Source organism: Salvelinus sp. IW2-2015, unplaced genomic scaffold (assembly GCF_002910315.2).
Source record: "Salvelinus sp. IW2-2015 unplaced genomic scaffold, ASM291031v2 Un_scaffold1678, whole genome shotgun sequence".
NCBI classification, from domain to species: domain Eukaryota; kingdom Metazoa; phylum Chordata; class Actinopteri; order Salmoniformes; family Salmonidae; genus Salvelinus; species Salvelinus sp. IW2-2015.
Window position 1 is genome coordinate 31,419 of NW_019943080.1, and position 22,102 is coordinate 53,520.

General features: G+C 48.0%; 2 protein-coding genes and 1 long non-coding RNA gene across 3 annotated transcripts in view; 2 read left to right on the forward strand and 1 right to left on the reverse strand.

Moving 5' to 3' along the window:
- Window positions 1-22,102, forward strand: part of LOC112071665 (low-density lipoprotein receptor-related protein 1-like) — a 42,080-nt gene that overhangs the window by 11,978 nt on the left and 8,000 nt on the right. The window contains 35 exon segments of the mRNA XM_070439473.1: window positions 574-778; window positions 990-1,154; window positions 1,243-1,487; window positions 2,885-3,016; window positions 3,271-3,498; window positions 4,212-4,386; window positions 4,556-4,650; window positions 5,476-5,628; window positions 5,993-6,139; window positions 6,285-6,410; window positions 6,626-6,757; window positions 7,178-7,312; window positions 7,402-7,531; window positions 7,746-7,872; window positions 7,988-8,139; window positions 8,423-8,547; window positions 8,806-9,180; window positions 14,626-14,815; window positions 15,104-15,308; window positions 15,519-15,711; window positions 16,126-16,251; window positions 16,368-16,496; window positions 16,644-16,763; window positions 16,876-16,989; window positions 17,249-17,398; window positions 17,685-17,807; window positions 18,091-18,207; window positions 18,480-18,608; window positions 19,144-19,266; window positions 19,537-19,677; window positions 20,010-20,197; window positions 20,454-20,637; window positions 20,861-20,946; window positions 21,292-21,411; window positions 21,711-21,898. Of these exon segments, the coding sequence (XP_070295574.1) occupies window positions 574-778; window positions 990-1,154; window positions 1,243-1,487; window positions 2,885-3,016; window positions 3,271-3,498; window positions 4,212-4,386; window positions 4,556-4,650; window positions 5,476-5,628; window positions 5,993-6,139; window positions 6,285-6,410; window positions 6,626-6,757; window positions 7,178-7,312; window positions 7,402-7,531; window positions 7,746-7,872; window positions 7,988-8,139; window positions 8,423-8,547; window positions 8,806-9,180; window positions 14,626-14,815; window positions 15,104-15,308; window positions 15,519-15,711; window positions 16,126-16,251; window positions 16,368-16,496; window positions 16,644-16,763; window positions 16,876-16,989; window positions 17,249-17,398; window positions 17,685-17,807; window positions 18,091-18,207; window positions 18,480-18,608; window positions 19,144-19,266; window positions 19,537-19,677; window positions 20,010-20,197; window positions 20,454-20,637; window positions 20,861-20,946; window positions 21,292-21,411; window positions 21,711-21,898 (5,473 nt within the window).
- LOC112071667 (galanin receptor type 1) lies at window positions 6,710-13,266 on the reverse strand. Its single transcript, XM_024139100.2, has 6 exons — window positions 11,850-13,266; window positions 11,568-11,704; window positions 11,015-11,410; window positions 10,808-10,889; window positions 10,339-10,689; window positions 6,710-8,041 (listed from the first exon to the last, which is right to left on the reverse strand). The coding sequence occupies exons 1-5, from the start codon at window positions 12,067-12,069 to the stop codon at window positions 10,421-10,423; spliced, it is 1,104 nt and encodes a 367-aa protein (XP_023994868.1). The 5' UTR covers window positions 12,070-13,266; the 3' UTR covers window positions 6,710-8,041; window positions 10,339-10,420.
- LOC139024589 (uncharacterized) lies at window positions 9,830-10,099 on the forward strand. Its single transcript, XR_011475922.1, has 3 exons — window positions 9,830-9,851; window positions 9,889-9,969; window positions 10,039-10,099. It is a non-coding gene; the product is annotated as an uncharacterized lncRNA (long non-coding RNA).

Here is a 22,102-nt window from a genome sequence, read left to right on the forward strand (position 1 = left end):
ATTGGGGTGCCAGGTTTTTCCGGGAACTGTGTGTGTCTGCGRGTGCGTGCTGTGGGTTTTCTCTCAAAAGTTTCCCAGAATTCACCACCTTCATTCTGCGATTTGTTAGCAAAGTGCTGCTAGAAATCCCACAGTGGTAAGCAGTGCGTGCCATGCCACTGACTGATTCTGATTCCACAGAGAATGGATTGCAAACAGTCCGCTCAGTTTGTCAGCGGTTTGTTACAGCGTGTGCGCCGCTGGGTAGAGTTAGTCTGTAACTGCTGTCTTTTGCCATGAGCTAGACAGACATATTGTATTGCGCCGGCAAATATTGCCCCGTTTTGCAAAGACATTTTAATACAGCTTGGTCCACTGTGTCCCATTTCTGTCACGTCCTTTATAAGAGAGGAGTTTGACCTATCCGATCAGGTTATTTTCTTCAATTTCCGTCTTACTGGCTTTTATCTGTGTGTTGAGGTCAGTGATGGGAATGTCAAACAAATCTAGAATTTCCCATGCAAGGCCTTTACCCAGCCATCTCCCATCCCTTACCCTCTCGCTCTCTCCCTCTGACCACCGTCCTCCTCCCAGCTCTGACCACTTTCGAGGTAGTGATCCAGTATGGGCTGGCCACTCCAGAGGGTCTGGCCGTGGACTGGATAGCAGGGAACATCTACTGGGTGGAGAGTAACCTGGACCAGATCGAGGTGGCCAAYCTGGACGGAACCATGAGGACCACGCTACTGGCTGGAGAGGTGGAGCACCCCCGGGCCATCGCCCTGGACCCCCGAGACGGGTGAGAATGAATCCATTGAACCACCACAGTGACATATACCATACCACAGATACTATAGAACTGGAAATAGTAGATCATATACAAGCAATGGTACTCTGATATAACTTCTGTATAGAACTGTAAAAAAGACACTGTGTGAATGACTACTGCTGGATATTCATGCATTTGTCTCCCTCTCCCTTTTGTTCTTGTTGTCTTCCTCTGTTGTCAGTATTCTGTTCTGGACGGACTGGGATGCCAGTCTGCCCAGGATAGAGGCAGCATCTATGAGCGGTGAGGGCAGGAGGACTATCCACAGAGAGACTGGCAGCGGTGGCTGGCCAAACGGACTGACTGTAGACTACATGGAGAGACGCATTGTATGGATCGACGCCAGGTACTGTTGCTCTCCTTACCGCGCACACCCACCCACCCACACACACACACACACACACACACACTCACCCAGACGCTCTCTCCCCCAGGTCTGATGCCATCTACTCTGCTCTGTATGACGGCTCTGGTCTGATCGAGGTGCTGAGGGGTCATGAGTACCTGTCTCATCCTTTTGCTGTCACTATGTACGGAGGAGAGGTGTACTGGACGGACTGGAGGACCAACACTCTGGCCAAGGCCAACAAGTGGACCGGCAACAACGTAACCGTGGTCCAACGCACCAACACACAACCCTTCGACCTGCAGGTGTACCATCCCTCCAGACAGCCCCAAGGTAGGTGACACACACAAATCATAAATGCGTACACAAACAAGCCACCCCACACTTCCCAGCTGTCTCTCACTGCTAACTGGACAGTGTCAAACGAAAGGGCAGGACTGCAGAGAGGTACGCTCCAGACCTCCTGAACCCAAACACATCAATCCTCTGGGACGGCTAACCGTCACTACTGTCTGTTGTGTGTTGCGTTGCCTCCATGTTCTACGAGACGTAGCATGGTTTCTAACACCTTGTAGACACACACACACACACACACTGTGGATCATAAAGGCCCCCCGCTGCAGTATTTGGCTTTTCAGACTGGACATACAGGACTTTAGATGACTTGTTGAACGTGTCACGTGGCGTGACAGACCGACTACACGGCGAGACATACTCCATGTACAGTTTAAAGTATCTGGTGGTAAAGGGATGGCTCGTCATGAAGACACACGTTTTGTGGTGATTTTGATTTGTGTAACTAACTRATTCTATGTTGTTGTGACGTGCTCTATAGTAGCCTGGATATCCAGTCATATGGCGTCATACACTATAAGATGTGATTTGTTCTCCACGTATATTTTTTTAAATGTATTTTACCTTTATTTAACTATGCAAGTCAGTTAACAACAKATTCTTATTTACAATGACYGCCTAGGAACAGTGGGTTGGTTAACTGCCTTGTTCAGGGGCAGAACGACAGATTTTTACCTTGTCAGCTCGGGGATTCGATCCAGCAACCTTTCGGTTACTMGCCCAACGCTCTAACCACTAGGCTACCTGCCGCCCCTATATAGTGATCAGTGGCCTACTATACTGTAGGAGTTCCCAGACTTTTAGTCAGTCAGGGGTTAATAGACTGTGCKCTGAGCTGATCACACAGTGTTTAACAGATGGAGAGAACTGGGCRCGTATCCACAAAGCAATTCAGAGTGCTGATCCTGGATCAGTTTCCCTTTTTTTTAGGTCATAGTGGATAATATTATACGGGCAGATTCTAGATCAGCACTCTTACTCTGAGATGCTTTCTGGATACAGGGGCCCTGATCTGAGGCGAAGGAATACGGAGCTGAGGTCTCACTGGCCAGTTGATTGACAGCTTCCCCCAGTCCCTCTGACACCGATGGGGAAACAAACCATGCCTGACGATGTCTGACTCAATCCCTATCCGTGTCTCGCTCTGTCCTCTGCTCCCTCTAATACTCCATCCCTATCTGCCGACCGCTCCCTTCACTCAGTCTCCAGCGCAATGCTCTGTGATGYAAGTGTTTTAGTAATTGAATCAAATAATACCTTTAAAAAAAAATATGTGTTGCCTTGGTCGAAATTGAATAGAATCGAGTCGATGGATCATTGCCGCAGTGGACCAGGTCTCTTTATTCAAACATGTCTTGGTCCTCTCTCTCCGTCAGCTCCTAACCCTTGTGCCACCTCTGATGAGCAGAGCCAGTGTTCTCACCTGTGTCTGATCAGCTACAACCAGACATTCTCCTGTGCCTGTCCTCACCTTATGAAGCTGCAGGCTGACAAACGCACCTGCAAAGGTAGGAACACACACACACACACACACACACACACACACACACACACACACACACACACACACACACTCTCAGAGGGCTGAATGGTGACCAATCTGTAATTTAGAAACACCCAATCGGACGATTGTCTTACTAATGAGAATAGCTCGGTTTTTAGTTCAGCCGCTCTTTGATATGCTCATACTGCCTTTTGTAGTTTCTGGATAGTAACCCTTCCCCTGTACCCCCCCCTTGTCTCTTCCATTCTCTCTCTCCAGAGTCTCGCCAGTTCCTGCTGTATGCCCGTCAGATAGAGATCAGGGGAGTGGACATAGACAACCCCTACTATAACTACATCATCTCCTTCACCGTGCCAGACATAGACAACGTGACCGTGGTGGACTATGACGCCGTGGAGCACCGGATCTACTGGTCAGACGTCCGAACCCAGACCATCAAGAGAGCCTTCATCAACGGCACCGGAGTGGAGACCGTGGTGTCTGCTGGTAGGATGACCGCTCTTTCAAATACTCCTCTTTTTTTTGTAGTGCCCAGATGTGCGATGTTTGCTCCTTTTTGAGGCTATTAGTTCCGATGGGCAAGGCAGGCTCAATCAAGCGCGGCTAACGTCTTTGAAAGGAAACTGCTTTTGAATCGACTAGGCTGATTTGTGACCAAATCATTTGTTTTATTGAATTTTTCGGTAACTGCCAAAATAAAGCAAACACCAACGGTGTCTTAATAGGMCATTGGGCCACTACGAACCAGAACAGCTTCAATGCACCTTGGCATAGATTCTACAAGTGTCTGGWACTCTATTGGAGGGATGCGACACCATTCTCACACAAGAAATTCCATAGTTTGATGTTTTGTTGATGGTGGTGGAAAACGCTGTCTCAAGCACCGCTCCAGAATCTCCCATAAGTGTTCAATTGGGTTTAGATCTGGTGACTGACACCACACACACACACACACACTGAGATCTCTTCTTCTAGCCATGGTAGCCAAAATAATGGACGACTGGGCATTTTTATACACGACCCTAAGCATGATGGGATGTTAACTGCTTAATTAACTCAGGAACCACACCTGTGTGGAAGCATCTGCTTTCAATGTGCTTTGTATCCCTCATTTACTCAAGTGTTTCCTTCATTTTGGCAGTTACCTGTAGTTAGTGGTTTAGTTAAATTTGCCTGTATGTGTGCTTGGTTTTCTTCAGACCTGCCCAACGCCCATGGTCTGGCAGTAGACTGGGTGTCTAGGAACCTGTTCTGGACCAGCTATGATGCCAATAAGAAGCAGATCAACGTGGCCAGACTGGACGGATCCTTTAAGAACGCTATTATCCAGGGCCTTGACAAACCCCACTGTCTGGTCCTGCACCCTATACTGGGGTGAGTACACACACACACACACACACACACACACACACACTGGAGTAGGAATGGAGTTTTCGAATAACACGACGACAGCAAAAGAACGTTGATGTTGTCACGGTGATTTCAGTGACCGTCAAACCAAGCTTAACGTGTAATAACATATCATGTGTTTGTCCTTCTGCAGAAAGATGTACTGGACTGATGGGGACAACATCAGTATGGCCAACATGGATGGCAGCAACCGTACCATGCTCTTCACCAATCAAAAGGGCCCTGTGGGTGAGTGGGTGAACACTAACACTGTAGTGTACAACAATGCTGAGCAAGTGGGAAAAAAGTGAGAGTCAGAGTGTGCGAGCGTGAGTGAGTGCGTGAGTGAGTGTGTGAGTATTGTTTCTCCTCCGTACTATGTGATGTTTTTTCCTGCCCTGTTCAGAGAAATGAGTCATTGAAGTCGCTTGCATTGTTTACCATAAGTTAATGTGACAGTACCGTGTTTGACCACTAGATGCTGCTGTTCCTGCTATACCGCCTCACTACTTTATCCATTTTGCTGGTCTCCTGTGCTTATTAAATAGATCACAACATTTCCTTCACAATTTTGTGTCGACAACCAATAGATTTAGCTCATAATGAAAATAAATTGGGTGGTCACCCTCACAATTCAAGTCCTCCATGAAAACAATTCAGTTTGCCAGTTTCTCTTAAACCTGTGTCCAAGAAAGGACCCCGTTGTGTACAGTTTGTTCCCTTCAGAATAGGTCTGGATTAGTTACTGTTAGGCCTTTRCTGATGAACAAGCAAACCATTAGGCTGCATCAGTTTTAATGGTTTCAGTGTTATGGTCTTCAATGGTCAAAGTACCTTTTTCTAACTACAGAAAATATTTTGGAACCGTCAGAGAATGTGAGTGTAGTTATATGTCCCCTTTCTGTCCCTGCCAGGCCTTTCTGTAGACTACGGCACAGAGGGAGGGAGTCTAACCATGTAGTGTTATCTGTCCTATTTGTCCCCTTCAGACCTGTCTGAAGACTATGACATAGACTGTGTGAGTGAACGAGAGAGGTCTGACTGGGATCGTGTTGTGCTAACTATATCCTATAGGCCTGTCTATAGACTACGACAGTGAGCAGCTGTACTGGGTCAGCTCAGGGAACGGCACCATCAGCCGCTGTCAGATGGACGGCTCAGGCCTGGAGGTCCTGGACGGGGTCAAACCAGGCAGGCTGACCAAGGCGTCCGCTCTGGCTATCATGGGTAAGGCAGAAACAAGCTATGCTTGGCTGAAATGATGTCTTTATAATCCGCTTTGCACTCTGGGTTCGCTGCTGTGTTAGTGTTATCTGTGGAATGATTAGTTTTTTTTGTGTAATTCGTTTGTCTATTGTGTCTATGTTGAGTCTGGAATTAAATGCAGTTTGAAACCCGAAAAATCTTTATTGTCCATTAACATTATCTGCCTAASTTTAAGCAGTCACCTTTCTTGTCTAAACTTAACCAATCACATTTGTTTCTGCCCTCAGGAAAAATATGGAATCAGGAAAACTCTGCAACGTGGTGTGAAACACCATTTTAAACCATTTGTGTGCTGTGGTACTGAATATCTATGCTGTGTGTCTAGGTGACAAGCTGTGGTGGGCAGACCAGGGGACAGACCAGATAGGGACGTGTGATAAAAGTGATGGCGGGAACTGGAAGGTGCTACGTAACAACACCTCTCCTATGATGCACATGAGAATATACAACGAGAGCCTGCAGATAGGTACAGGTAAGACGTCGCACTGTTGACACACCTACGATGTCCCGCTTTCCGACTTACCAGGTCGAAACTCCGCGAGTTAATGAATGAGAAACAAGATGGWGTTTTTTGTGATMTTTCATTGTTTGWCTGTATTTTTCCCCTGTTGTRCCAGGCATCAACCTGTGCAGTAATAACAATGGAGACTGTTCCCAGCTGTGCCTGCCCACCTCCTCTACCACCAGAACCTGTATGTGTACTGCAGGCTACAGCCTTAAGAGTGGACAGCAGTCCTGCGAGGGTAAGAGACCGTCACACACACATTTTTAAACACTTTATTCAAATCCACAAATCACGTTACGTCGCAAAGGGATTCAAACATTCAAAAGGTCACAGGCGCTTGGACACTCGTGGATATAGAAGCACCTCATCCTCTATATAGCCTTGCTGTGTAGAATATACAGAGACATCTTACTGTAACAGTAGCCTTAGTAACTTTCTGTCCTCCCTCTCCAGGTATGGGRTCCTTCCTGCTCTACTCAGTACATGAGGGAATTAGAGGAATCCCCCTGGACCCGTCTGATAAATCTGATGCCCTGGTGCCCGTGTCTGGCACCTCGCTAGCTGTGGGCATCGACTTCCACGCCGGTGAGTATACTGCTGTGGGCCTACCAATTCCGAAACAGGAGTTTGGTTTGAGGATCAAGTCACTTGAGTGTTAATGTGTAGTCACACCAACCGTACTGCAAAGATGTTTCCCCAAACTGTTTCTACGCTGTACCTGCCTATGGTCTTCCAAGTAATTACTATGTAACTTTATTATGTTCAAGCAACATTGACAAATATTATCCAGAGCAATTAGGGTTACATGCCTTGCTCAAGGGCACATCGGCAGATCCCCCCCCCACCCCCCACACACATTCAGCTCCGGGATTCGAACCGGCGACCTTTTGGTTACGGTCCCAATGCTCTTAACTGCTAGGCTACCTATTTTAGTAGGACTTTATTTTGGTAACGGTAATGATTATTGTATCCGGTTACTAACCGTCATCACGTCTGTCTTGTTAGAAAATGACACTATCTACTGGGTGGACATGGGACTGAGCACCATCAGCCGAGCTAAGAGAGACCAGACGTGGCGAGAAGACGTGGTGACCAACGGCATCGGCAGGGTGGAGGGCATCACTGTGGACTGGATCGCAGGTCAGAGAACAACCAGAACCGTAACCACGTACACACGCAGGGACGCATACACGCACACCCACTGACTCCTCCCATCCGTCCCCTGTCAGGTAACATCTACTGGACAGACCAGGGCTTTGACGTCATCGAGGTGGCCAGACTCAATGGATCCTTCTGCTARGTGGTCATCTCCCAGGGCRTGGACAAGCCCCGCGCCATCACCGTGCACCCAGAGAGAGGGTGAGTAGTTGGGGCTGGGACTAGGGATTGGGTGTCTGCCCGTAGTGCTCTGTGTGTCTTAACATGGTTACTTATAGGTTGTTTTTATTAGTCCAGCAATCAGTTATGTTTGCACTTTGATTAATAATTGCGAGCAGTAACTGGTCATATGACGGGGAAACTGTACATTTTTGCCTTCAACCTCATATGAGTGTGTGTCTGCGTGTTTCTGCAGGTATCTGTTCTGGACAGAGTGGGGCCAGGTCCCCCGTATAGAGAGGGCCCGTCTGGATGGCTCTCAGAGATTAGTCCTGGTCAACTCCAGCATCATGTGGCCCAACGGAATCTCCATCGACTACAAGGTACAGTCCACACACACACATCCATCTTTCAGATTCACACCTAGCGTTTTCTTTTCTCCTCTCTCCTGTTTTCTTTTAGAAAGCGGTTTGAGTATTTGTCTGATTGTGTGTGTAGGAGGGGCTGRTGTACTGGTGTGACGCACGGACAGACCGGATCGAGCGCATCAACCTGGAGACGGGAGAGAACAGAGAGGTGGTGCTGGTTAACAACAACATGGACATGTTTGCTGTGTCCGTCTTCGAGGGCTACATTTACTGGAGTGACAGGTGAGCTCCCTGCTGTCRTATCCCTGTCACCTCCTCGGTCTTGGTTTAACCCTTAATATGTTACCCTGCTATGGTATACTTGATTTACTTGGCTAATGTGCTTGGCTCCTTTAAGGAGCATAAGGCCATAGACGAACAGTTTTCCGACATTTTATGCCGTCCTGCCATTTACCAGACTTAGATTCCCATCGCGTGAGTGTCGTTTAATACAATTTGTGTTTGTTTTACCTCCAAGCCTGTTTGAACGTGACTGACTAGTGTTTTGTTTGCCGTGTTGGACCAGGACTCACGCCAACGGTTCCATCAAGAGAGGCAACAAAGACAACGCTACAGAATATGTGTATCTGAGGACAGGCATCGGTGTACAACTGAAGGACATCAAGGTCTTCAACAGGGACCGGCAACAAGGTAAGGACATTTAACCTCTAAGAGAGACCCACATGTGTGGCAGGGTTTGGATCCATTTCATTTTAAATCGGTCCACGCAGGAGTTTAATTGACATTTCAAATGAAAAGTAAYTAAATAGGGYCAGTTATTTTGAACAAGGATTTTTAATTCCCTTCCTGGATTGACTGAAARGGAATTCTCTCTAACCCTGGTGTGCTGTGTTAAATTGTGTGAGACTGATGTGACTATGAGACTGATGTGCGTGTGCTCTCCCTCAGGCACCAACGTCTGTAAAGACAACAACGGCGGCTGCGAACAGCTCTGCCTTTACCGRGGCAACGGGGAGCGAACGTGCGCCTGCGCACACGGCATGCTGGCCGAGGACYGCCGCGGTTGCCGCGACTACGACAGCTACCTGCTTTACTCGGAGCGGACCATTCTGAAGAGCATCCACCTATCAGACGAGACCAACCTGAACGCCCCCATCAAGCCCTTCGAGGACCCGGAACACATGAAGAACGTCATCGCRCTGACCTTTGACTACCGCGGAGGAGGGGGGAGGGGAGCCAATCGGATCTTCTTCAGTGACATACACTTTGGAAACATCCAGCAGATCAACGATGACGGATCAGACCTCAAGACGGTGGTGGAGAGTGAGTATGAACGTTGACCCTGTTATGTTCTACTGTCCGCAAGAGGCAAAACATTCTGGCGGATCCTCTCAATGGAGGATGTTGGGGTATCGTGTAGAATTGGCCGTTTTAGCTGGGCTTTCACGCACTCGTACACGTGTGGTTTTTAATCAGCTTGTGCTATTAAAAACGGGAAAAAGTTAATGCGCCTCAGCTGAGCTAATTGTGTTTATTGAAATGAGGTGAGGTTGTAAGACCAATCTTGTTCAAGTCAAACATTGTGCCCCACTGTCCATAGGTCTATATAGTAGTCTATAGTAAGGTCTATAGAGTAGTCTTATAGAGTAGTCTATAGAGTAGTCAGTTCTATAGAGTAGTCTATAGAAGGTCTATAGAAAGGTCTATAGAAGTGTCTATAGTAGTGTATATAGAAGGTCTATAGAGTAGTCTATAGAGTAGTCTATAGAAGGTCTATAGAAGTCTATATGAGTATCTATAGAGAGTCTATAGAGTAGTCTATAGAGGTCTATAGAGTAGTCTATAGAAGGTCTATAGAGTAGTCTTAGAAGTAGTCTATAGAGTAGTCTATAGAGAGTCTATAGAGTAGTCTATAGATAGTCTATAGAGTAGTCTATAAAGTAAAGGTCTATAGAGTTATTGCTATAGAGTAGGTCTATAGAAGGTCTATAGAAGTAGTCTATAGAGTAGTCTATATAGTGGTCTATAGAGTGGTCTATAGAAGGTCCATAGAGTGGTCTATAGAAGGTCCATAGAGTGTCTATAGAAGGTCCATAGAGTGGTCTATAGAAGGTCCATAGAGTGGTCATATGAAGAGTCCATAGAGTGGTCTATAGAAGGTTCATAGAGTGGCTATAGAAGGTCCATAGAGTGGTCTATAGAAGGTCCATATAGAGTGGTCTATAGAAGGTCCATAGAGTGGGTCTATAGAAGGCCCATAGAGTGCGTCTATAGAAGGCCATAGATGTGCGTTATAGAAGGCCCATAGAGTGGTCTATAGAAGGCCCATAGAGTGGTCTATGAGAAGTGGCGCATAGAGAGTGGTCTATAGAAGGCCCATAGAGTGTCTATAGAAGGCCATAGAGTGGTCTATAGAAGGCCCATAGAGTGGTCTATAGAAGGCCCATAGAGTGGTCCATAGAAAGTTTATAGTGAACATACCTGGTCCATAGAGGGTCATTAAAGCTCTATAGAATATCCGTTAAGTATCCACAGAATGTCCATCGAGTTTTCATAGTAACCCTTAGAATCCGGGTAGGGGTAGGGGTGGCGTATCCAGCTCCACAGGGTTGAAGGGCTGCACCATGTCCCTGCCCCTGAACACCCCCGTACACCCTGCCATACACCCCCTGCACCCCTCCCATCTCTCCCGGCCCAAGTCCATCAGATCCCTCCTGAACTTATTGGACATGAACACGTAGAGGACYGGGTTAACCACCGCTGCTGAAGACGCCAGTAGGCGGATGAAGATTGCTATGGAGCGGTAGCTGGAGACACCAGAGATTCTGACCCCTTTGAGGGAGGGAGAGAGAGAGGGATAGATGTTTAATCCAGTCCACAATATTACAACAATTGAAAAGACAATATAACAGAATAATAAAAAATTTAAATAAACATTTTTATGTGGTACCTAGGAGGGAGAACATGAGGCCGTAGGAGGGCAGCCAGCAGAGGGTGAAGACCAGCACCAGCAGCGCTGACGTGTGGGTCACCTGTGGGTCACAGAAATAAACAGAACATTAGAATACATAGAGTTTAAACTAGAAGCGACACTAGAATGGACCCCGGATATCCCGGCAACATGACTACAGGACAGCGGCCACCTTGGTCAGGTTACCTGGCTCTGGTAGCGCTCCAGCTGGGAGGCACATCCCAACAGTCTCATCTGGCGCAGGAAGCAGTAGATCTTGGCGTACATCATCACAATAACGCCCAATGGTATCGCAAAGGCAAACAGGAACAACGCTGTGCTGTACACCAGCTGACTGAGGCCYCCCAGGAAGGCGAAGCAGTGTAACGCGCTGGACACCGCCACCGTGCGGAAAGCAAACTGCGGAGCTGCCAGGGCTACGGCGGGAACCCAGAGGAGCACCACGGTCAGTTTGAGGCGGCTGTGCATGCGGGAGCGGAAGGACCAGGCGGGGTGGACCACAGTCAGGTAGCGGGTCACGGCGAGCGCAGCCAGCGTGAAGACTGAGGCGGAAGAACAGGCCACGCCCAGGAAGCTGACGACCTAATAATCAGCAAAACACAATTGTAGAGCGTATTTCTCATACCCAAGGCACTATACAACATYATCATAAAAATACTGTTGAAGATCTAAGTAAGGAAGTACATAAAAATAAAGTGTATCCCTAGTCAAAGAATGAAAAGATGGCGAGATGAAGGACCTTGCAGAGGAAGCTGCCGAAGGGCCAGGAGCCCAGGGCGATGGCCGCGGTGTGGAAGGGTAGGCAGAGCAACAGCAGCAGGTCAGCAGCACTCAGAGCCAGCAGCAGGGTGTCTGTSCCATGAGGAGGCTTTCCACCTACACACACCACCACAGTGGAACAAGTTTTTTTTCACGCTTTCAATGTGTCGTCCTCTGGGGTCTTTTTTTGCTTTTGTACTTTTTTAATTTAAGACTTTCTAACTGCACAAAATGTTTACCCCCCCAAAAATCGATCAATCACCTCGCCTCCTGCGGCCGGCCAGGATGGAGATGACTAGGCAGTGGCCCGCCAGGCCCGTCACCAGGATGAGGCCGTCCAGCATGGGCACCAACAACTTTGTCATCTCGGTCCCATCTGTCCCATTCCCCTGGCCCCCACCACTACTAATGTTATACAAAGCTCCCCCATCACTATTGTTCATCAGCAGCATTTCACCACAGTTCTTTGTTGCAAAGCACATTTTGAATTCTATTCTATTCTGTCCTCCGTAGACACGCACGGTGGCGCTGATATTTCAGACTACTAATTATCACTAATCTTGATAGTAGTTATAATGACTGTCTGATAATAGGGGACATAACAGTAACACTGTCTCTGACACTTCTCCCCAACACCCCTCCTCCCAACGTACCCTCTCCTACTGTAAAACCTTATCACTCGTAACCACATTGGCACTTCAACACGACGACTGACAGGTTCACTGACGCGTTCACCTTGACAGGCAGCAGCGAACTGAGCAGTTAAGGTCGTTCATGCTTAGAAGCGCGTGAACAATGCATCGGTGTCTGTTCTTCCTCGTCTCGAATGCAGTTGCGATTCCTTTACGTTTCCACTTAGACGATGTGACAATCTTTATCCGGGCGGTTTGTATTTGACAAGAATGCAGCATCAATTTCTGTTGTTTAGTTTCTACGGTCTCTGGCCAGAACACCCAACAAGAAAATAGTATTGTGGAATCAGGGGCGTAGTCCACTCCAGATTTCCAAAACAAGTTTTAATGATCCAAGTTTACACACAAATACTTCTTCTTAGAGACTGACATTGAGAGAGGAGTCCATTCCTGACGCTGGCTGCATACTGGCTGTGTTCCATATCAGTATTCCTCCCCCCTCCTCCCCCCAAAAAGTTGGTGATTTAAAAAAATATATATYGCAACCCAGTTCTGGTCCTGAGCTTGTATTGAAAAATGTCTATCCAGTCTCTTCCTTAATGTTGTATTGATTTGTTGAAACCAAGCAACACTATAATACAAAGGAGCTGCTGTCGCTGGCTGCCMTCTCAGTTGCCATTTAAAAGCAGTCAATTCTACTTGAAGTTAAGTGCCTCGCTGCGGTGTCTGTAGTGTTGTCGTCCGTTATGAGGTTCATGCWGCTATCCTGCCTGCCTGGCCACAGATTCAGATTCCTCGGGTAGCCGGAGAAGAGGCGGAACAACCAAGAACGCGAGAGAAGGAACGAAGACCGACGACGACAAAAAAAAGAGGACACAATAAAGACGGGGAAAGAGGGCTTTGTTGGTCTTGAGAACGATACTCACTGTTCGTCTGTCGGACAGGTAATGTTGTCAGTTCTGTAACAGTCCGCTTCTCGTTTAACTACTGTTTGAACAGGGGSTGAGATAGGAGCTGGGAGGAGGAGGGGAGTCACAGAGGTGTCTCTGATTTAAGTTACAGTTAAACTGTTCAGAACACACTAACCCTGGCAGGTACATCACATCTGTATAGCTTTACTGATTAACCAGTTGTTTGCTAGCGTCCTTGCCAACATCTCCTTTTTGTCTGCCCTTATCACTAGGAATTTCAAGGATGTAGAATATCGACTGTGGCTTGGACGCCAACTTAGTAGAGTTCTGGTTGGTTAGCTTTAAATGCTGGCCTCTGCAATGTTTTGCCTGTTCTTAATGTAGTCCCTCTCTGCTACAGTTTGACTGCTTGTCTGTAGGTGCAGACAGATTTCCAGCCCTCCTCCGTCCACCTTAAACACCTGGGAGAAAAATAACTCGTTATTGACTTTTGACCGTGAGCAAACAGTTACATGGAGTGTCCAGGCTTTTATTATTGAGCAGTTGCTGTCATAAAAATGGACAGTGGTGTGACGCCAGCAGATGCTGGAAACTCTGAGAGAAGCCCATAAGGGGTGACCCTTGAAAGAGTCTACAGGGGATTATGTTTGGGTGACCTCTCCTCTGCTGGGTGTCACACAGCTACTTGAGTCAGAAAAGGGTTTCAGAATCCTGAAATGGAAACTGTAGAGGGAGAAGGTGTGTGTGTGTGTGCGTTCTGMTGGTGTCTTTTTTTTATTTTCTTCCTGGATAACAAGTCACCATGAATAACAGGGTCCGCGGGGAGAGGAGCAGTGTGTGTGCAGGCAGTCAGCCATGAAATGACAGGATGATACCGAACAGCAGGCATGGCAAGGTCCTTCACTCATAGCACTGTACCATTTGTCCTTTCTTCTCTCGCTTTCTTTTCTCCTTTCTCACGGTCTTTCTCTCTCTCTCCCCTCTCTCTTTCTCCTCACAGCTTTTTTCCATTCGACAGCTGATTTGGATGGACATGCCCATATAAGAACCTTTCCCATTGCCATTTAACCACTGCCTTTCTGGAAAGTTGACCATGCTTGCAACCTATTCCATCTTTTAATGATGATTCATGATTAGAGTTGAATTCACCCCTTAAAGGCCTTTGTAGAGAGGTTCGCTCCCTTTGCCAATACTACTACATACATTGAAGCGTTCCCTTTTTTTCTGCTGTACTTGTTTGGATTTTTTTCCTTCTCAGCAGGCGATGCTCTTTCATTGGCTCTCTTGGTCCGTTTGCTAGAGACCCACCAAGGTCTGTGACAGTAGTATTGACTGTGTTGTGACCACTACACTAAAGGATGACAGGGTGCTGAAAACTTAATCATGTCTTGTCTTGTTTTCTCCTGTACTGTCACAGTCCCTCAATAGGGCGTATACCTTTACTGACTGTCTTTCCCCCTCTGTGTTCTCTCGCTCTCTCGCTCTCTCCCCCCAGATGTAGGCTCAGTGGAGGGCTTGGCGTACCACCGTGGCTGGGACACCCTCTATTGGACCAGCTACACCACCTCCACCATCACCCGACACACGGTCGACCAGAGCCGACCGCAGGCCTACGACCGCAACACCGTGGTCACCATGTCTGGAGACGACCACCCCAGGGCKTTTGTACTGGATGAGTGTCAAAAGTGAGTGGCAGTGATGTTCGTTTGTATTTTGATATTTTTTATGTAGAATTTGAAGGAGCGTGAATGACTTTTGAAAGCCCCCGACAACGACTACTAGATTTGAATTGACGGATGAAATGTCAAACCGTAGCTGTTTGGTCAGTTTTATTAGTCTGTTACTGGAGCGTTTTATTCATCGACTCCATTACTTTGTCTTTCTACCATATTGTCTGTTTGTTTTATGTAGCTGACCATTTTCCCAGGCTATTTTTAACTGGCCCTTTACTTCCTGTTGTCCTTGTCTACTAGTCTGATGTTCTGGACCAACTGGAACGAGCAGTCCCCCAGTATKATGCGTGCCAGTCTGTCTGGTGCCAACGTGCTGGTGATCATCGGTAATGACATCCGCACCCCCAACGGCCTGGCCATAGACCACCGCGCCGAGAAACTCTACTTCTCAGACGCCACGCTGGACAAGATCGAGCGCTGCGAGTACGACGGCAGCAACCGATACGTGAGTCACCTCTGTTACCTGTGACTTGTTGGGACGGTGTTGACGCCAGCCACTGTGGACCCCCAAGGGTCTGCGCTTGTGTTCTCTTATCTAACCATTTTTTTTATTTGTTCTGAATCATTATCGAAATAAGATCTCTAATACTTTTGGTTGTTTGAAGACAAACTGCTTTTCTTACTAGCCATGTCACCCCCCCCCCCCCCCCCATAGGTGGTTGTGAAGAATGAGCCAGTGCATCCGTTTGGCCTGGCGGTGTATGGAAACTACATCTTCTGGACTGATTGGGTCCGCAGGGCCGTGCTCAGGGCCGACAAGTTTGTGGGTAGAGACATGAGGTTGCTGAGAAATGACATCCCCCAGCAGCCAATGGGAATCATCGCTGTGGCCAACGACACCAACAGCTGTGAGTGATGGAACTCATGGGGAAGGTCAAAAAGGYGCGGGTCATTTATGCTGACGAACTGCCAATTGAGTCCAACGTAGTCTAGATGGCTCCAGGGCTACGGCGGGAACCCAGAGCTTAATCATGTCCATGCGGATATTACACAGGGTTACTGTAAAGTTTCTGTATTTTGGGCGCCAGGCTAGCCTAGTGGTTAGAGCGTTGGGCTAGTAACCGAAAGGTTGCAAGTTCAAATTCCCGAGCTGACAAGGTAAAAATCTGTCGTTCTGCCCCTGAACAAGGTAGTTAACCCACTGTTTCTAGGCCGTCATTGAAAATAAGAATTTGTTCTTAACTGACTTGCCTAGTTAAATAAAGGTKAAATAAAKATMTAAAGGCTATGCAAGTACATTTAATTGATTTTAATTCTACCAGGTGAGTTCTCTCCCTGTCTGATCAACAACGGGGGCTGTCAGGACCTGTGTCTGCTCACCTCAGACGCGAGGGTCAACTGTAGTTGCCGTGGAGACCGCAGACTCCTGGAGGACAACTCCTGTTCGGGTGAGAAGGGGTGGGGGCCTGTGGACARTGTGAATCAATAGGTTCTCGTTAGGGGTCACGGTCTAGGTTAGGATACACATGGTGCTGACGGTCTCTCCCTGTCCCTACTACCGTAGCTCTGAACACGTCGTGTGGCAGTGTGGACGACTTTGAGTGTGGCAACGGGGACTGCATCAACTACAGCCTGACCTGTGACGGCATGGCCCACTGCAAGGACAAGTCAGACGAGAAACCGTCTTACTGCGGTGAGTCTGTGTGTGTGCGGCTGGTGTTTTTGGGATGTCAGTTCAATTTCAAGAAAGAGAACAGTGTAATAATTGTTTAGTCATACTATATTGGTCATAGTAAGACGGCTGGAGTACGTCTTCTGACGCTGGTCTTGCTCTCTGCAGCGAACCGGCTGTGTAAGAAAGGCTACAGGCGCTGTATCAACGGCCGCTGCATCGGCCACATGTTCTGGTGTGACGGGACTGACGACTGTGGAGATCACTCCGACGAGCTGCCCTGCAACAGTAAGTAGTGTGTGCCTGCGTGCGTGCGTGCGTGCGTGCGTGCGTGCGTGCGTGCGTGCGTGCGTGCGCGTTACTATACCCGTTCTAATGTGTGTGTGCGCCTGTTCTCCAGTGACCCTGTGCAAAGCCGGAGAGTTCCAGTGTCGAGATGGGAGCTGCATCTCCAACACCAGCCGCTGTGACCAGGTGGTCAACTGTGAGGACGCCAGTGACGAGATGAACTGCTGTAAGTCTACAGGCTGTCTTTTACATGTTGGATATCTGTGACGAAAGGTCATTTGAGCTCAGTAATGGAGAACTGTTAAGTATGGATGCGTCTGAAATGGCTCAGTATATGCTGRGGCTAGTGCATCCGTTTTTAACATAGCCCACATAGGGCACATATGATCCCCACTCCGTGTTGAACMTACAGACGCTGCTCCCAGGAGCCCCTCAACTAACCACCTAATGATTGTTCATTTGTGTATGACGTCTCTCCTCCCCAGTGCCAACTGACTGTTCCCGCTACTTCCGTCTGGGGGTGAAGGGGGCGACCTTTCAGAGCTGTGAGAGGACCACGCTGTGCTACCTGCCTTCCTGGCAGTGRGACGGCAACAACGACTGTGGAGACTTCTCGGATGAGAGAAACTGCCCAGGTAACGGGCAGACAGATCTTACCTTTCTCCTTTTAGGGCCTATTGGGCAGTAATATCATTCGGACAGGGCTTTAAACGTTCTGCGTTTTCTTTCAAACACTTAAAGCGTTTGTTTGAGCCTGCCCGGAGTGCCAAAATGGGCGGGGGTGGCACTTTTGGGACTGCTCAATTGGTTACATTGTGCAGGAAATGAAGCATGGCTATTTGAACCCCTGGTCTGACTCATTGCCAAACGTCTTTAGGGTCTTCAAAGCGTTACAGTGTACTCTCCGTCTCTCTCCACCAGACAAGAAGAAGCTGAAGTGCCCGGTGAACTTCTTTGCGTGCCCCAGTGGTCGCTGTATCCCTATGAGCTGGACCTGTGACAAGGAGAACGACTGCGAGAACGGCGCTGACGAGACCCACTGTGGTCAGTCTCTTTGACAGATATTAGATGCCTTCTGTGCTTCCCCGTATTCCCTTAGCTGATGTAATGCACAACTTTGTGTTGTACTGTTGTGCCACAAAGATCAAAACGGTGTGGTCTCCCTGCGTATTCAATAGATAAACACAACGAGCATGGGGGTCKGAGTTTAATAATTCATTCAACGTTGTCCTAATTTCAATAATAAAAATGTAAAACTGTGGTGATAAATCTATTCTTGCACAAAGTGATGATGAAATTCACTAACGTTTTCCCTCTGTCTCTGCAGATAAGTTCTGTACGTCCACCGAGTTTGAGTGTGGGAACCATCGCTGTATCTCCAACCACTGGGTGTGTGACGGCGCTGACGACTGCGGCGACAATAGTGACGAGGACAGCAGATGCAGTGAGTGGCTCAACCGACACCCCAGATCACACCCCAGATCACACCCCAGATCACACCCCAGATCACACCCCAGATCACACCCCAGATCACATCGAGTTTTCTACCAGACCCTCTGCTGACATTGGCAGCAATTAGCAACACGATTCCCAAATTCTCCCAAACATATTTACTCAGGAGGAGCCAGATTCGTTGGTTGGTTGATTGATCCTTTTAATTGGTCGACCGCTACTCTGAAGTTATCTAACCTGTTCATGTCTCCGACGTTGCCATAGAAACCAAGACGTGCAGCCCAGAGGCGTTCCAGTGTCCCGGCACCCATGTGTGTGTCCCTCAACGCTGGAAGTGTGACGGGGATAAGGACTGTCTGGACGGGGCTGACGAGAGTGTCAAGGCTGGCTGCTGTGAGTAGTCGCCTTCTTCGGTTTGCGCCGCTGTTCAGGCACCMTGGTTTGAAAGTGAGGTAGCAACAGCATTTATTTTTCTCTGTTGTGAGTAGGAGGAGAGCCACAACACGTCCACAAATGTCCTAATAGTCACCACAGCTGATCTGAACTGGACTTGGATAGATAATATAGTACTCTGCCCCTATGCATTGTACCCATCAAGGCTGCTGTGAGTTGGAGAACGATCTCTCAACATCTCCTCCACTCACTCCATAATAATCACCACACCTGAATTGGGCTTCGGTAGTAGAACTAAGTAGAAAGTAGAACATTCCCCATTTAGCTGTGGTATTAATAGATGAATGGGAAGGCATCAGACTTCCGTCTGTTTTAGGATTCGTCTTAATGATATGATCAGCGGAGACTTAAATGGCAACGAGTTGAAGACTTATTAGAGACTGCTCAGGTTACGTGTCGTGTCATTCATTTTTGCAACACCTTCTGTTTGCTAACCCATTCTCACTTTCTCTCTTTTCTCTCCTCTCCCTCTCAGTGTACAACAACACCTGTGACGAGAATGAGTTCATGTGTCAGGACAGACAGTGTATCCCCAAGCACTTTGTGTGTGACCACGACATCGACTGCTCTGACGGATCCGACGAGTCCCCACAGTGTGGTGAGTGTGTGACGCTGCGTGAGCACAGAGGAGGAGACGGGGATGAAGTGATGCTGGCGGTTGTGATAGGTCTATCTTTTTGTCCGTTCCTTCTTCCCTTAACCGCTGACCTGGCAGTACAGGATAACTGAAGAGTTTTCAATATATGGTTATCATTTCCTTCATTATTACCAATAACTGAAAGGATAGGGACATGGAAAGGAAGCCATTTAACAGTTCTAGAGACACAGACAATGTCTCAGTGCTGACATAACCTCTCTACCCGTGTAGAGTATCCTACATGTGGGCCGGAGGAGTTCCGCTGTAACAACGGCCGCTGCCTCAACCAGAAGAGCTGGGAGTGTGATGGAGATTTTGACTGTCAGGACCGCTCTGATGAAGCTCCCAAGAACCCCCGGTGCACAGACTCAGGTCTAAAGGGACACACTGTGTTCTATATCTGTACTGGAGAAATGTATAGTATAACACTGCATTTGTGTGTAATTTTGTGGTTGRGTTGTTAAGTAGTTGGCTGTGGCTTCTGCTGAAAAGGCCATAGCATCCCTCACTGTAGGTTTTGTTTTGGTAGTGAATTAAAAACGTTAGGCAAACTATTCGAGTTTATTAGCAACCAGGAAATGACGGAGCGATATCTGCATAGTGCATCTTTAATGTTCTCTGTGGTCATTGCAGTAAAGCAATGTTGGAGCTGTTAGCCCTTCAGTCTGCATAACCTAAACTGCAGTTTTTTGCACCGCCTACAGAGAGGAAGTGTAATGACTCTGCCTACATGTGTCGTAACGGGAAGTGTCTTAACGAGACGTTGCTGTGTGACCGTAACGACGACTGTGGTGACGGCTCTGACGAACTCAACTGCTTCATCAACGAGTGTCTCAACAGCAAGCAGAGTGGCTGCTCTCAGCTCTGTGAGGACCTCAAGATAGGCTTCAAGGTAAGGTGTGTGTGTGTGTGTGTGTGTGTGTGTGTGTGTGTGTGTGTGTGTGTGCGCTTTTGTGCATGTTTCCAATATTTCTACCTGTGTAATACAACCTGGAAATTCTGCGATATTATCGAATCTGTACACCTCAGTCTCATCTCCCTCCTATTAGTTAACCATGTGAGTCTGCTGGTACAGCACCGACCCACTGTAGCTGCAAATGTGTTCCACTGTATTGACATGCTGTCTGTGTGTCCCCTGGGCCCTACAGTGCAGGTGTCACCCTGGTTTCCAGCTGAAGCGGGATGGGAAGACGTGTGTGGACATAGATGAGTGTACCACGTCCTACCCCTGTACCCAGCGCTGTATCAACACTCACGGATCCTTCCACTGTCTCTGTGTGGAGGGCTTCCAGCTACGACCGGACAATCCTACTATCTGCAAGTCCACCTCTGGTAAGACCAACAGCAGGGACTACTTGGATTCTTCCAATAAGAAAGGCTCTTTCGTTGTCCGTCGTAAAATGTTTCCAAATGTATTCCGTTGCGGCGTTCAAGGYGCAATACCCATCTCTTAGTGTTGGGCGCATGTGCCTCTCTTTATGACAAGTTCGACCATGTACAGAGCCCTTTTCTGGTCCCCCTAACTCTTATCCTCTATCGGTCTGTCTCGCTACAGATGAGGAGCCCTTCCTGATCTTTGCCAACCGGTACTACCTGAGGAAACTGGACCTGAATGGCACCAACTACACTCTGATTAAACAGGTGAGACAGCAAGCACTGTGTTGGGATCAGTGTGCCATTTAACCAGGTGTCAGTTTATATGACTATTTATTATCAGCGATAGTGATAATCTAAACCGATTGTAGGCTATATCCTGTATGTGTGTGTGTGCCGTGTTTTTTGTGCATGTCCGTGCGTGCCTTCGAGTGTGTATGCTTGGGGGGAGTGMGGCTTTTTGTTGCCGTGACTGTAAACATCCAAGGTATGATCTTTTTGGAATGTTTGGATCGTTTGCAAATTAAATATAATTCACGGATTCTAAATGTGTGTGTGTAATAATAGAATTTGCGGATCCAGATAATCTGTTTTCTAATGTGTGTGTGCCAGGGCCTGAACAACGCGGTGGCTCTGGATTTCCACTATGCAGAGCAGATGCTCTACTGGACCGACGTGACCACTCAGGGCTCCATGATACGACGCATGAACATCAACGGCAGCAACATCGAGGTCCGTTTGGAAGTTGTCCGGTCTGTCACTCTCATTGAGTCTGTGGACCATTGATCTGTTGGTGACTCTGATTGGTCAGTTGGCCTGTCTGTGGCTCTCTGATTGGACAACCGACCTGTTAGTGGCTTTCAGATTGGATATGTCTCAAGTCTGTTGTTCTCATTGGACAGTAGGCTAGTTTATTTCTCTCTTATTGAACAGCAGGCCTTTTTGTGGCTCTGAATGGATAGTTGGCCCGTATATGACTTCCTGGTTAGTTAGTTGGCCAGTATCTGACTCTCTGATTGGCTCTTGTCCAGGTGCTGCACCGGACCTCCCTCAGTAACCCAGACGGATTGGCTGTAGACTGGGTCGGAGGAAACCTGTACTGGTGTGATAAGGGGCGGGACACCATCGAGGTGTCCAAGCTAGGAGGAGCCTTCCGGTCGGTCCTGGTGAACACCGGCCTGAGGGAACCACGCGCTGTGGCTTTGGATGTACGCAACGGGTGAGCGGGACAGCCCAGAGTACGATACACACAGAACATGAGGCTAGAAAGTCCTGTATGGTCTGAGACTGAAGCGTTGTCACATACTCAGCCTCTGTACGAATTAATAGTGAAATGCAATGGAACGCTAAGGACATTTAGGCTGCAACTAGTACCCAGAGTTTTCCTGGTCAGGCCAGAAGTCCTGTCCGGCTCCAAGGCCCA